This window comes from Stenella coeruleoalba (genome assembly GCF_951394435.1).
Source record: "Stenella coeruleoalba genome assembly, chromosome: 10".
In the NCBI taxonomy this organism is placed as follows: Eukaryota; Metazoa; Chordata; class Mammalia; order Artiodactyla; family Delphinidae; genus Stenella; species Stenella coeruleoalba.
In genome coordinates this window covers 71,000,515-71,015,349 of record NC_137156.1, presented here as the reverse complement: position 1 = coordinate 71,015,349, position 14,835 = coordinate 71,000,515, and the positions used below count along the sequence as shown (strand labels likewise).

Below are 14,835 nucleotides of genomic sequence, written 5' to 3'. Positions count from 1 at the left end.
GTAAAAATGACAGCTGCTTATAATTATTTGGAGGTTTGAGTTGCAATAATTAAAAACATCTGCCTTTATCTTACCGCTACCAGACTTAACCCCTCGAGGTTGGGTCTATTGAACTTCAAAGAGGGAAGCAAAAAATAAAAGAAAACTCCACACATTACTAACAAATTTCTAGTGATTCATTTAAATGTATAACCAGTTATTCCAACAGCCTTCAAACCTTTAATTATCTCTTAAATATATATAATTTGGGACTGCTAATTAGATAGCAATTTAATGCTCTCATGGGGATTCAGATGCACTGTCTTTCTAAAATGTAAACTCACAGAGGAATCATCACTGGCATTCAAATGACTGAATTCTTCAGTTATTCAAATGAGGGTGGGCGTCTACACTGTTGAATCATATGAATATTCTGCTGTCAGCCCCAGCTGTAGGTTTTACAGGGTCCTCAATACACTGAGGGCAAGGCTAGATTTCTCCCAACTCTCTGGAGAGAAACAAGTCCAGCTCCTCCTCGAGGAAACCTAACCTCAGTCTCACAGCCCAGTCTGGCCTCTTCTTAGATGAAGATGGCTCTGTTTTCCTATTTTAAGGAGGAACAAACTTTCCTGGAATTCATAGTTATGAAAGCTTTAATGCTTGCTTCCCAGAATTCTTCATGCTGGTCTGCCTGCTATTGTCTGGGCAGTTAACATTTTAATTAATAACTCTCCCTACAACAGACTGCTGCAGATGGAGGAGGTGAGGGTTTCACTTTGCCTTGAGCTCCCACTTCCTGTGTATTCCTACCCCCGTTGAGATGGTCCTTTAAATTATATAAAGATGTGCATCACATGGAAAAAAGCAATTGATCAATTAGATGACATTGGACAATGATGGAAGCCAGCTCTCGCATCTCAGCCTCACAATGTGGCTAGGCTTTGCATTCCTGAGCCCAGGCTAGTAGCTAGCAGCTGAGGCTCATTTCCCCCACAAGGGGAAGGAGGTGCAGACAAATCTATAGGAATTTTTAACAGATCATTATTCAACACATTGCCTGTAATTACATTTTGATGAGCCTTTTATTGCTAATTCATCATCCAAGATGGGGTACTCTAGATATGAAATTAATCTAGTAAAACAAAGGTCAGAGTGTGTCCAGTGAAAAGAAAAGCTTTGTCCTCATCAAATCCTTTTGCCAAACAATAAAGCAGCAGAGAATCCTATCTCTAAACCATATTTCCTTAAAGTGCCTTCTCCATTATTAACAGCATAAAACTAACACTCTCTGGTGCTTCTAAGTGCAAGCAGGCCAATGTGAGGTGAATACACACGCAGCGCCCCGAAACAGAGATGGGAAATGTGCCTGACACCATCACTTTAAAGCTAAGGTATGTACGCACACAGAACTGTATTTGAAGCTCTAGTCTAGAGCAATCAATTTTTGCAGAGACATATCAGTCCACTGGTGTCTTGGTTTGAGTCCCCTCTGAAGCAGACCCTAAGACCAGGATTCAACGGCAAGGTTTTTCCTTGGGATGGGTTCCCAGGGAATGCCTGTAGGGACATAGCAAAGTGACTCAGAGACAGACATGATGGGCAGGCAGCCAACACAAGTTGCATCATCGAGTATGTTAGCGCTGTGGGCACCCCAAGCTGAATCTGACTGCAGGGGTCTGCGAGCCAGTGTGGAGTAGGAGTGTGGTACAGGTGTGGAGCCCACCTGGGAGGTGGGAGTGCTCACCAGTCTTTGGTGGAAGGATGCTAATTCCCTGGCACATCTCGTCCGCTGCGTGCAGGAGAGGAGTGAATTCCAGAAGTCAGAGAAAGTCTTCACTAGGGTTTTGGCAGCCGCAAGCTAGGCTGGCCCCCACGGAGGTGAGGGCCGAGGGGACATGGGGGTAGGGCATTCACAGAACTACTCCACTAAGCGTGTTCTCCAATAGGAATTTACCAATAAAACCTCAAGGCGCTTTCCCTTGTCCTTTGGAAGTCTGTCCTAAATCTACCCAGATTGCAGACACAACATCTTAAATCTCCCCGTGCCTCAGGGTCTTTGCATACTCGGTTTCCTCAGCCTGAATTAGTCTCCACTCTCTTGGCACAGCAATTTCTTCTCCCCCTCAGGGCTACAGGGCTCAGCTTAAAATGTCATCCCTAACACGGGTTCTCCTTGACCATCCAACTAAAGGTAAGGGCATGTCCCTACTTTTTTCTCTCAGGTCCTTGTTTCCTTTGGAGAGGTTATCCAAAATGTGCAGTACTTTTTATTTGCTTACTTATGAGCTTAAAAAAGACATCTTCTCCATGACCAAATGAAGGAAGAATTATGTCTGTCTTATCACTTGATCCCCAGCATCTAAAAGAGTGCCTGGCACAGGAGAGGTGTTCGATAAATATATGCCAGATGAGGGAAGGAACGGTGGGAGGGAAGGTGGGTTACAGCAACACAAGAAGGAGCAAGTTACACATCTAGGTGTCTGAAGAGCCTTCTGTTGCTCCCTAATATGCTAGACTGGATCACCAATTGTGAACTGAAGCTCACAGGATGCAAACAAACTCCCTGAAGACTTCTCTAGCCACCCCTTCCACAGCTAGACACCAAGTCCTTTTATAAATTCTCCTTGTCAGTATTCCCACCCTGGTACTTAATAATACACTGTGTCATTGTGTAATCAATTTCCTATACATGGGTCTTCTCTCCCATTTATTTATTATTCCACTTCATCTGCTAGGTATCTCTCCAGGCCCTGGATATGCAAGGGTGAATAAAATGCTATTTGATTAGTGACTTCAGGTTGCTTGCAGTGCAGTGAGGGGACAGATGTGTCAAGGGACGTCTATAATGTAGTGTTGAGCCTAAACTCAAAGACCTGTGCAAGAAGCCTGGTGGGACGAAGGGACAGGGTGGTGTGGAGAGGAAAGTTTTGGGGGGTGGGAGTGGGAGAGAGGGAGGCAGTAGAGAGGAGGGGTCAGAGCCACACCAGCAATGGTTCCCAGATTTGGGAATTTCACAACTGTATCAACCAGGCTGCTCTGGTTGTAAGCAACAGATACCAATTCTTTATCACTTGAGCAAAAGAGGAATTTACTAGAAGTGTATATGGAAGCTCTCTGTTCCTACCACAATGAGAGATTAATGAATTAATTAATATGAATGAATAAATAAATAAAGGACCTGATAGAGGGCCTTTTGCTCTTGTCTTTTCTTTTCCTTCCTTATTTCCTTCCTTCCTTCATTTCCTTCCTTCCTTCCTCTCTCTTTCCTTTTCTTTTAATTCTTCCTCTTTCCTTTCTTCTTTTTCCTTTCTTTATTGGCATACTAAGGACTTGAGAAAAACAAACCTTCCATGTATTCTTACCTTTGTATCAGTCAGGGGCCCAGCAGGAAGCACATGGCATAGTCAAGCTGGCTAATTAAGGAAGGTTTAATAAAGAGGCTATTGGAACAGTGGGGTAGGGTGTAGGAAACTATAAGAAATGGTGCAGTACCCTGAAGCCAGAAGCAGTGAGGACCTTCTCTTCCACTCTGCATGAAGGGACAGAGGAAGGAGCAGTCACAGGAGCCCACAGAGAAAAGGAGGCTAATGTGGCTTTAGATTGGGTGCAGCCAGTCCCAGAGGACACAGGGTTGAATATACAATCCCACCCCACTCTCCTCTCTCCATTTCTTCTGAGTGTGTGTCCCCCACTAGCTAAACTAGTTGTGTCCCCCATAGCCGAGAGCAAAGGAGCCACCCTGAGTGCCATGCAGGTGGTGTGCGGGGGCAGAGAGCAGAGGCAAAAAGGAAAACTGTCCACAGAAGCCAAGGGAAGCCCTCTAGCCCAACTCTCATTTTATAAAAGAACCTTATAACACTGCTTCAAATTAAGGAAGTTTGTTCATTTGAATAGGTTTAACTTTATGAAAAATGACACTGTTCATAGTTGTCTTTTTTTTTCTCTGAACATTGAGCCAAATTTGCTTTCTGACTGACAGAGTCCTTGGCCTAGGCATCAGTAAATCTCTCTGAAATAAGCACTAATGCACAGGATGCTGTGAGGACTTAAAAGAGGCAAAACACACAAAGGTGGTAGGCACAGAGCCTGGTTCTTGACACGCTAAGTAACAACTGCATTGTCACTGTTAGTCCCCTCTCTGCTAAACCCCATCTATGTCCTACGTGTCCATGTACACACCCGGCCACAGAACTTGGGGACCAAGAGGCTGTTGAGTTCTTGAGGTTTGCAGAACAGAAAGCCAGGCACTCCTCTAATCTGCTTAATTCTGAAGCTCACGAGGTGTAAGCATTCCCTGCTCAGGGCTGCAATGCTTCCAATCAAGTGTCCAGACCCAGGCAGTTCCAACCGTTGCCCTCAACAATTTCATCAAGTGGAAAGCACGCAAGGCTCTGTTTTCTCCTTTGCCAAATGATGTATTTCAAAAAGAACAGGCTCGCTACGTGGGGGTCACGCAGCCTTGTTTATTTTTTCTCCGAGCACACACTCCTCTGAGCAGACACACTTACTAAGCATCTGTTCATTCTTTCTTTTAAACTAAATGTGATGGATTCAGACCTGGCGTTAAGAGGAGTCTCCTGGGCTGTGTTTTGAGAATGTGTTCAGGGACCAGACACACTGCGGTGCCCGCGCGCCACCTACTGGCCGGTCTCCTTCAGTTCACAGCAGTCTGAACAGAGAGTGGGGCTGAGATGGGATTCCAGCCTTTGGGAGCCATAGAAAGGACTATAAATGAGGCTAGGTCCCTACCCCCTACACCACGACAGGCTGGGGCCAGCACGATGCATGGTTCTGAGACCAGAGAGAAAAGTCGTGCCTGGTCCAGCCTGAGGAAAGAGATCCCGGGAAGCGTGTGGGAACCCCCACTGAGTAGGAAGAAATGTCCTCCAAAGTGGACTGTGGATGCAGTTGGTGTGCATATCACCTCCTCTAGGAAGCCCTCCAGCATCTCAGGGCACCCTTTCTCAACAAAAAAAGATGCTTCCCCTGCGAGCACATAGCTCTTCTTGGCCTCTCTCACTATCAAGAACTCTTGCTTTGCTCAATGAGTTCCTTGTGGGCAGAGACATTCTTCTACCTGCTTCTATGTCTCCATCAGCTAGCACAGTGCCTGACTTGAGGAACATCTGATGAATGTTTGCAGGCCAGCAGGAGGGCAGAGGCAGGGGCAGAAAGAAAGAAGGGCTTCACCAATCACATGAGCTTCAAGTTTTGTGTCCAATGTAGCAAGGATTCAGTAAATGTTTGATGAGTAAACATGTGACACCTGCACTTCTCATTTATTGTAGGAAATTGGTACCCAGATATTTAGTCACCAGCACCCTTCAAACATCATCAAAATCACTCAATAAATATTTACCAACCACACCCTAGATACAGCAGCAAAGTCACAGGAAATCACAAGGGATGGGGCAGGAGAGGCTGAACATAGAGACCTTTCCCAAGAGTGATAAGTGATCCTGAGGAAACTAAAATAGGGGATGTGATGGGGAGTGATGGAGGTGATGTGTGGCTCCTTTGGTCAGAGAGCAAGGATGCCTCTCTGTGGGGGTGACATCTGAGATGAGACATGGAAGCTGAGAACAAGGCAGTCACAGATGTATCCGGGACAAAATTCCAGGTAAAGGGAAGAGCAGGCACAAGGATTTGGAACAGAAAGGAGCTTGGTGTTTCTGAGGAATGGACAAAAGGGCTGGAGTATACCTGGAGCACGGTGGGTAGCCACGCAACTCTGGCAGGTCAGAGAGGTGAAGCCAGATCTGGCAGGGTGCTGTGATCATGGCCTGGAGTTTGGGTTTTACTGTAAATGCCAAGGGAAGCCAGACCATCTGAGTGATGCCTGTGAAAGCCCCTGCTGACTGCTGAGTGAATAATGCTGGGGTGGGGGTGGGGGATGGGGTGAGGGGGGTACAAAAATAGGTGTCCAGAGCAGAGCTCAAAGGGAACTGAAGTCATCCAGGAAAGACAGGACAGAGGCCCTGTCAAGAGTGACAGAGGGGAGTGGACTTGGGGTGCATTTTGGAACCAATAGGACATGAGGGTGGATGGCATGGGGAGGGATCCAGAAAAAATCAGTGCTGGAGGCCACACCCACACCTGTTGAACTAAAAAGAACCCTTAGCATTTGCAATGAGTGGGTGTGGATGGGAAGAAGAAATGAAGGAAGATTAGTTGAGGCATTCCTGGTCCAAAACTTAAACAAAAAAGAAAACGATTAGATGCGTGTGATAGGAGCTAGTCCTTGCATGACTCAGGATCTGCATCATGATATAAAAATCACATTTAAACTTCACAGTGAACTTTTTGGGAATGACACAGAATCTCCTCACAGGGCCCATTGCTTGAACTAAGTCAGTGGACTTCAACAAGGATTCTGATAGCGGTCCTTCCTTTCAAGTTCCCATTTAAACTGGTGTTTGATATGCGCTGTCTGCTTAGCATTTAACATATTTACATGTGTCCATAGGAATGTCCATTTCATTCCTTATGAGAGGACTTTGGCATAAGAATATTTACATTTATTAGCATGTTCATGTGTCAATCTGTGTTATCAATGACCTTCTGCCAGGGTCCATCTATAACCCATGTGCAACAGCAAAAGGGCACAGAAAAATGAACTGCCTGGGCGTCCACGAGAACAAAGAAACAGAATCAACATTTGGAGTGGGGCGGGGACAGTCAAGGAGTAACACAGGGACTTGCTGGTGATATCAGGCAGAACTCAGGCTGTGGGTAACTTCCAGAGGGAGTGGGGCAATTCAGTAATGGGGAGATGACACTGTTATCTGCAGAACTTGGGATCCTTAAAGAGTTAAGCTGAGTTTGACAGAACAACAGAAACGGTTTGGTGTCTGAGTGTTCTGATGTAGATTACCTGACAGTTCAGTTTTCCCACCCCCTGGTCTGGGCAGCACAGTTTGGTTTAGGGCATCTACATGGGTTAGGTGGGAAACCGTGGGGCTGAAACAGGCAGAGCCAATCTGTCCTGACCCGACAGCCTGGAAGGGAGGTGCCGAGGCCACAATGGAGGAGACTACGTAGCCCCCGACTGTTTGCACAGACTCCCAGGATGAAAGACTGGTGGTAGTGGTGGAGCTTGTTCTAATCCACTTTAAGGAAAGAGGAGGTGCTGCCATCTGTTTACACTCTAGACTGGGTTTAAAACATCTGGTTCAAAACGTCTGGCTACACTCTAGACTTGTTTTGTTCCATAGGGCAGCCTCAAGCCACATGTGGCTCTTGAGCTCCTCAAATGTCGGCATTGAGAAGTACTGTGGGTGTAAAATATACACCAGCTTTCAAAGATTAGTATGAAAAAAATGGCCAATATTTCATTAATAATTTTTATATTGACTGTATGTTAAAATAATGTGATCTGGGATATACTGGGTTAAATACAATATAGTCTTAAACTTAATTTCACCTATTTCCTTTTTAGATGTAGCTACTAGAAAATGTTAACTTACACAGGCAGCTCATGTTCGTGGCTTGCGTTACATTCTTCCTGGACAGCGCTAGTCTAGACAGATTCTCACTATAATCACCTGATGATGACCCTGTTATTCATCCATGTGGCTGTAAAGACCAGGCTTCTCGGTCACTCCCATCCTCCAGCCACTCTGCCTCCCATTTCCTGAAGAACCAACCAACGTAGCACAGTGAATTTAGCACATCCAAACTGATCTTGGGGCTCCTGGTTCTGGCTCTTTCTAGTCATTTTACCACCATATCGCTTGGTGTCTCACCTTCCTGTTTGTAACATGGGGATATGCACTGCCTCATGGAGAACCCCAGCTCCTCAGCCTGGCACCCCCAGTTGTCTACAGTCTAACTCTAGGCTGCCTTCTAGACCCACCTTCCACCCAGGCCTGCCGTCATGCACACCCTTGCCTTGAGCCTCTGGGCCTTTCTACTACTCCAGCATCCTAGGCTTGCTATTAAATTAGCTAATAATTAAAAGCCTTAACAACTTAAAACACTTTGAATAGTGTCTGCCACACAAAAAGGAATCAACGAATGTGAAAAAAATGACTAAGACCAACAACAACAGTAACAAATACAAAATGCATCTTCCCTAGTTGTGTCTATGGTTACTTTTACACCCGACATATAAAATCGCATCCATTCTATTTGATTTTGAGTTCTCTGAGGTGGGGCACTTCTCTGCAACCACTCTGAGCAGCTTGCTCAGCCCTAGAACATGGTGGCCATCTAACAAACGTTGAGGGAAGGAATGAAGATTTCTCTCCATCGTTCCCAACTTCCATCTCATCCACCACTACACCCAGTGGCCCATGTGACTGGCTAATTTTCATCCAGAATAGAAACCCTTCAGCATCCTTCCTCATCTTCTGGGCTTGAAGATACAGTGCAAACAGCTTTTGGCAAATGTCAACGCGGGCTTCGTGGAAGTGAGTCCTAGATTTTGCCTGCCCCAGGCTCCTCTGTGGAGGCTTGCCTGTGCTGTGGCTGCTGGAAGGGAGCCTTCTTTGTGTTCTCTTGGTGGTTTGACTAGGCCCACATTCCAGGCCTCCTTGGGAAAGGCAATCAACTCAGATGTCCCTTTCTTCTAAAACCGAGGGGCACACGGATTACCAAAATCTCAAAGAAAATAAGATCATGGCAAAGGTGGTCCCTTCCTAGTCTTATCGCCCTCAATGCTCTGTAGGGCAAAAGAAAAAGAGATATTAGGGGCTCCACATTTTAAGAAAAATTCATAAAGCTCTCAGAGACATGGGAAGCATGAAGTGCAAGAGGAATCAATTTAAACAGTAACTCTAAGTAACTGCTTTGAAATAGTTTTAACCTGAATGTTAAAGAGGGGCAGAGAACAAGAAAAAACTTCCAGATGTTTAATAACTACTCAAAAAGTGTTCCTCAAGGTCTGACTTGAATCTTTCTTGCTGTGCTATTGTCCTATTCCCCACCCGTGATATGGCCCCCAGCCCATGGTAAGATAGCTCCATCAGCCCCCAGTCTAACACACGGGACCCAGCACACCAGGAGCCGGATAAATGTTTGTTGAATCAACATCGGTTAGTCTACCAGAAGTCACAAGCAGGTGGCAAGGACAGGGTGGCTGAGAAACACTTGGACAAAGACTACAGAGAGCCCACTTATCAACAGAAAAGTCTTACTTGAGCAGCTTTGCCAATTAAACCAAAGCCAGTCTGCTGAGTAAGGCTCCTACATCTGAGCTGTTTTTGGAGACACTTCATGATTCACACCCAAATCATACAAGATGAAAGAAAATACTGGATAAAATCAAGCCAAATATTAAGTCTGGGGGGAAAATTTTATTAGACAAATAAGAAAAATATTGGTATTGTGCTTCAGGAAACCCACTTCTTTCCTCTGCCTGCAGGGGCAGAAACAATCTCAGTGGCAGATGGAGACGGAATAGGAGTTATTTTAAGTGAGTCTGCTCCATCCCCTGCACTGGTCACAACCTCCCACTTACACCCACCATGCTAAGCTAGCAGCCTTGGCCAGAACCAAGGGGAACATCCATTTGTTACAAGGATTCGATTATATGGCTGGGCTTGGAGAAGGCCAATCAGGTTGGAGTGAGGATTCCCCGTCCGAGCTGGCCAAGGAAGCTGCTGGCGGCTGGCTCTCCCCAGCCGTGTGTGAGGGTCTGACCTGGTGCATTTACATCTGGTGCAGACACCGGTTTCTGGGGGAAGCACACCAATTACATTATCCTGAAGGACCCAAAGTAAGAGAAAACCGAACAGTGGCTTTGGAGGATGCCTTCATCCATTCCCCTCCTGAGCTCCTCCTCTGTGCTGAGAGGCTGGTGAGGGAGAAGGGGGGATGAAGCTTTCTGCTTTTGTTGCTCACGTGAACAAGACAGAGAGAAACAAACCACTTGTATGTGCCAGAGCTGGGGTTATTCCCCCCATGTGGACTGATTCCTAACTGTCATTCTTCAGTTACTGCAGCTGCTAGTATATCCTTATTGCTACTCTGAAAACAAACAGACAACAATAGCAACAACAACAAAACCCTTCGGTTTCCTCACGTGGTAGGGCTCACACAGAACATCCCAGTGTAGCTACTGTCTGCTTGTCTTCTAGCTCAGAGTTGGCCCAGAAAATTGAGGGGGTGTGTGTGTGTGTGTGTGTGTGTGTGTGTGAGAGAGACAGAGAGACAGACAGACAGACAGACAGATACAGAGAGATAGAGGGAGGGGGAGAGACAGCAGGCATAAACAGGCTTAGCTGCGGTTGCACAGACTAAGTTGATACCAGGTTCAAAGTAGAACTGCATGGAGACTGCATGATTCCAAGGACTCTGTATCTATTCACTTGTTTTTGTGTGTATACAATCCCTCACCAATGTTTATCACAATAATCGGAACCAACTGAATAATAAAAAGTGTTCTTTAAATCCACCCCCACCCCCAAGCATCCACCACCACCATGTCCTCCGAACTCTTATAGCAGCCAGGCATAGTTCAATAAAATCAATAAAACACAAACGGGGTGCCTGTATAACCGCCACTGTCCGCAAAATGTCCTGGGGCCTGCTTTGTCACACAAGGCTCTTTACTTGCATTATCCCATTTACACTGACAACCAGGAATATTACATACTTTGGTTATGGCAAGATTACAAGAGAAAATGATGCTCAGAGAGGCTGTGTGACTTGCCCAAAGTCACACAGCTGGGATATGGCAGAACCAGGAATCAAGGACAACTTGTGTACTGCTGAAGTGGAATTCCTTCCACTTCACCACTGTCTTTTTCCCAGTAGGAAAACGCAAAACTCAAGGCAGGGTCAACACTCACTACTGATCACATTCATATGGGTTAGTTCACGTAATCCTCAATGGTGGGCATCACGCCAAACCTCTTCTAAATATGTCAGGGCCTCAGGGTCACAGACTGATAAATGGGATAGATGGCTCACTGACCTGGCCACTCCTTATGTTCTTATCATGGATCAGTTGCAAAATGCTTCATCTGGTTTGGGCTTGGGTTCTCACAAGTGAGATGTGCAGCATTTGCTTGGGTCACCCTATTTATGGGAATTTGACCCTAGCTACCATTTCCAGTGAAATCATTCAGTGCAATGTTTCAACAGTGAGAAGAACAGAAATGACTTGTATTTGTGAGTATTTGCACTGTCAGGAGATGATAAGTCTTGACTGGTTGGCCTGTTTTTATAAGAGCCTTTTGGCTGCCCTCTCAGTGGCCACAGCTCTGGAAAGTACATGAGATGGATTATTTGCAAACAGACCATTTGCTGCACGACCAGGAGATATAAAAGACCAGAAAGACTTCGTGAGTTGACTGTGCAGATGGGAGCTGCTCATTTCCATTGCTATAGAGAAAGGAAAGGTACCTTGGTGACTTCTGACATCTGGTTCCATTTTGTTCCTTCTTTAAAAGCTGATACATAGAAAGTTATTCATTCACTAGCAGAAGATCCAGGTTTGATTGTTTCATTTACTCTGATCCACTCCAACTTGGAATAAATAAGCACTAGGAGCCCATACTCAGCCACACCAAATATATAACTCCTACCACCCACCAACAGGCAACTCCAACTGGAAGGCTTAGAAATGGGTAATGTGCTAAGCTTTTTAAACTTAAATATGTTTTTAGACTTAAATATCCTTAAAAAGTTAGTAGCTTTTTCAATCGGACTTTTCAATGATTCTAAGTTATGTTTGGAATTAGCTAACCAGTTAACTCAACCCTTTTTTGATAAAAAGATTGTTGAAGTCAAGTATTACCTTAAGTCCCATCCTGAAGCATGCATATGGGATCCACATGATGTGGCCATGACTCCATTAATACCAGGGCAATTAGAGCAAACTTGGATGATGATGGAGCTAAAACATGGACTTTTTCTAAACAATGATTCAAGCGAGAAGCAAATTGGTCCCCACGATGTTTCACCAATAAACATTTGCATAGCAGGCATTGCTATTTTCTAATTTTGATGAAAGGGAAAAAGACATGTGGGGTGGATGTGCGTGCGTGCGTGCGTGCGTGTGTGTGTGTGTGTATATAGCTATAGGAATGAACTACACTTTCTTTGTTTTGTTTTGTTTTTTGTTTTTTTTGCGGTACGCGGGCCTCTCACTGTTGTGGCCTCTCCCTGTGCGCGCAGGCTCAGCGGCCATGGCTCACGGGCACAGCCACTCCGCAGCATGTGGGATCTTCCCGGACCGGGGCACGAACCCGTGTCCCCTGCATCGGCAGGCGGACTCCCAACCACTGCGCCACCAGGGAAGCCCTGAACTACACTTTCTTAACATTCAAAAGCAGAGTTTACTATATTACTCTTTACACTTTTATATCTTCCTTAAAATTAGCTAACCGCAGACCGAAAAGGATGTCCTTTTTTCAACACATTACAACTAGTCCAGGGATGGCAAACATGTGGTACACTCACTGCCTGTGCCCCTCCAGAGTGCACAGTGGACCAGGGCCTCCTATCTGACAAGCCTGGCTGCCCTTCAGAATGCTCCTCAACACAGTGCTCCAGGCAGCCTCTCCCCAGGGATCAGAATGGACCGTGATATTCTGGCTGTCCTGGATTTGACCTAACCCCACTCACTTCAGAGAGAGTGAAAACGATGCTGAAGGAAAATGGTTTACATGTCAGCTCACCAAACAATGCTACTGGATACAGCTTAGGCAGGACAAGGAGAAAATCTCAACTGTTTCAATTAAACACAAATACCTTCAAGGCAGCAGGCACTGGGCTTGGGTAATGTATTTTGGGGGCAAATCCCATCAGAATGAATTTCCAGGGATCTTGGATCTAATCTGTTGTATCAAATGTAATTTTCAATAAGTTGGTCTCAGACTGAAGTGTTAGAGACCATTTGTTATATAAAGGTATCTATTATGATGGGTTTCAAGCTGTCCAGAGTTTAAAATTTTTCCATATATTGGCAGATGTGAAACAAATACATAAGTACATATAGATATATACGGATTTATATATAAAACCATGATAGTAAATATATTTACCCTACATTATTTACATATTTTATGTCAAAATGCTAGTTATAAACTATTAAAACAACCTTTTAGAGACGGTATTGTGAATTGAGCGTTTCAAGTGAAAACTGCAAAGGGTAATTACTGTAGAACTGAAGAAAGTCTTTTAAAATCATAAAGGGAGAAACACAGAAATAAGTATGTCTCTTACCAGTGGTCTGAGTTCTGGATGCGTCAGGATATATCCATTATTTGTGATTGCAAAGGCATAGCCGTGAATCCCTAACTGTAAGAAGAAGCGAGAAAGAAGCCTTCATTAGCTTGCTCCCTGGTGAATTCACAAAGCAGAAAGCAGCCCGACATTTAGTAATGTGCAGCTTAAACCTGGCATTCATAGCCCTTATCAGCACAATATTTCATTAAAATGAATGCAAGGCACTGATCCTTGACATTTGGTGGAAATGAAGACCTGTCACAGGATAAGCTCAGCAAATAGCACAATTTAAAATGTCACAGACCCACGCTGGCATCCAAAGCCCTTACTTTGATTTATTTAAAACAAAAACAATTATATTTTCTAAAAGGCAAGTGGCTAATGTTTCTGGAGACCCTATGTCCAAGTGAACAGAGTTTTGTCAACCTCGGTGTCTTCTCTCTACCTGAGATAAGGCAAGAGGGGCCTCCCTCTGAGGCACACCTAGGCTCCCTACAATTTCACACCCCTAGGGGCCATCGCAAGCATGCACTCTCCTAGGCAGTCATTTTCCATAATTCCTCAAGGATAAAAGTGTCCCCACCAGCCTATATAGGAGCCTGCCAACCCTTTTTATATCCTTTCGTCTTTAAATTGTGAGGCTGCCAAGCTTTTCCATGCATGCTTCCATCGACACAAAGCCTGGGTAATTTTCTATGCAGAGCCTCACTTAATTTATGTTTTCTGACTAAATGGGACTATGGGAAATAGTTTGAGAGCAATGAAATGTTTTACTAGCTTTAAAAAGTATGTAATCAAATTTAACACTGCACTTATTTAAATAATAATCCCAGCTTTTTGACAATATTTCTATTACACAGTTGACTGCACCCATTGGCTACAATAAATTTACCTACAAATCATTCATGTATTAAAATGGCCTCTGGCATAGAACCCATACTGATCTCTCTCTCTGAAGAAAGAAAATGTAACCCACTTTTGCCAGAGCAGTGAAAGGGGAGAAGAAAAAGAAATCCTCTGTTTTTTTCCAACGAGTTATTTCATAGTTCTGAGCCCTCACTGTTACTTTTCTTGGAAATTCTCTGCTGCTCACATTCTTGAATATGATACTATTAAATGATCCAGACAACAGAGTTTACAAACCAAGAATGACCCTGTCTGCTTGTTAGCTTAACGTCAAGGTGATGTGAAATTAACTTCAGGGAATTTAACACCAGAAATTAAAAGTTTTCCTTGCATTACATAAAGTAAATATGCACATGGTAGTCAAGGGCAACAGGCATTTTCTTCTGGAGTTACCTTGCAAAGCAAGTCTTAATAAGATTCTACTTGATTCTAATGATAAAAGTGTATTTCATTATGCTGTGAAAGATAAACCAGCTATCCTCTGAGATGTATATTGTCTCTTTCATCTTGTCTCTTGGAAAAAATGTCAGACACAGTCAACACTGCGTTAATTACCTTTATTTATGTCCCAGTTTAATATGGACTGCAGGGGTCAAAAAAGACTCAGAGAGTTTGACTCTTTCCATTAAAGGCAAAAGTGGTATTTGGTTGGAAATTCACAATGAGACCAAACAAATAATATTTTATAGTCAACTAATACATTCAGTGCCTTCTAATTTACATTCCTTCACTTCTTGGTCTGCTTGTAGGAAGTAATACTCAAAAGAAGGTAAA

At 44.3% G+C, this 14,835-nt stretch overlaps 1 protein-coding gene across 1 annotated transcript in view; it reads right to left on the bottom strand.

The window, feature by feature from the left end:
* The window catches only part of CACNA2D3 (calcium voltage-gated channel auxiliary subunit alpha2delta 3), a 787,629-nt gene that overhangs the window by 181,189 nt on the left and 591,605 nt on the right, over positions 1-14,835 (bottom strand). The window contains exon 16 of the mRNA XM_079935575.1: positions 13,153-13,227. Coding sequence (XP_079791701.1) covers positions 13,153-13,227 — 75 coding nt within the window. The remainder of the gene's footprint in view (positions 1-13,152; positions 13,228-14,835) is intronic.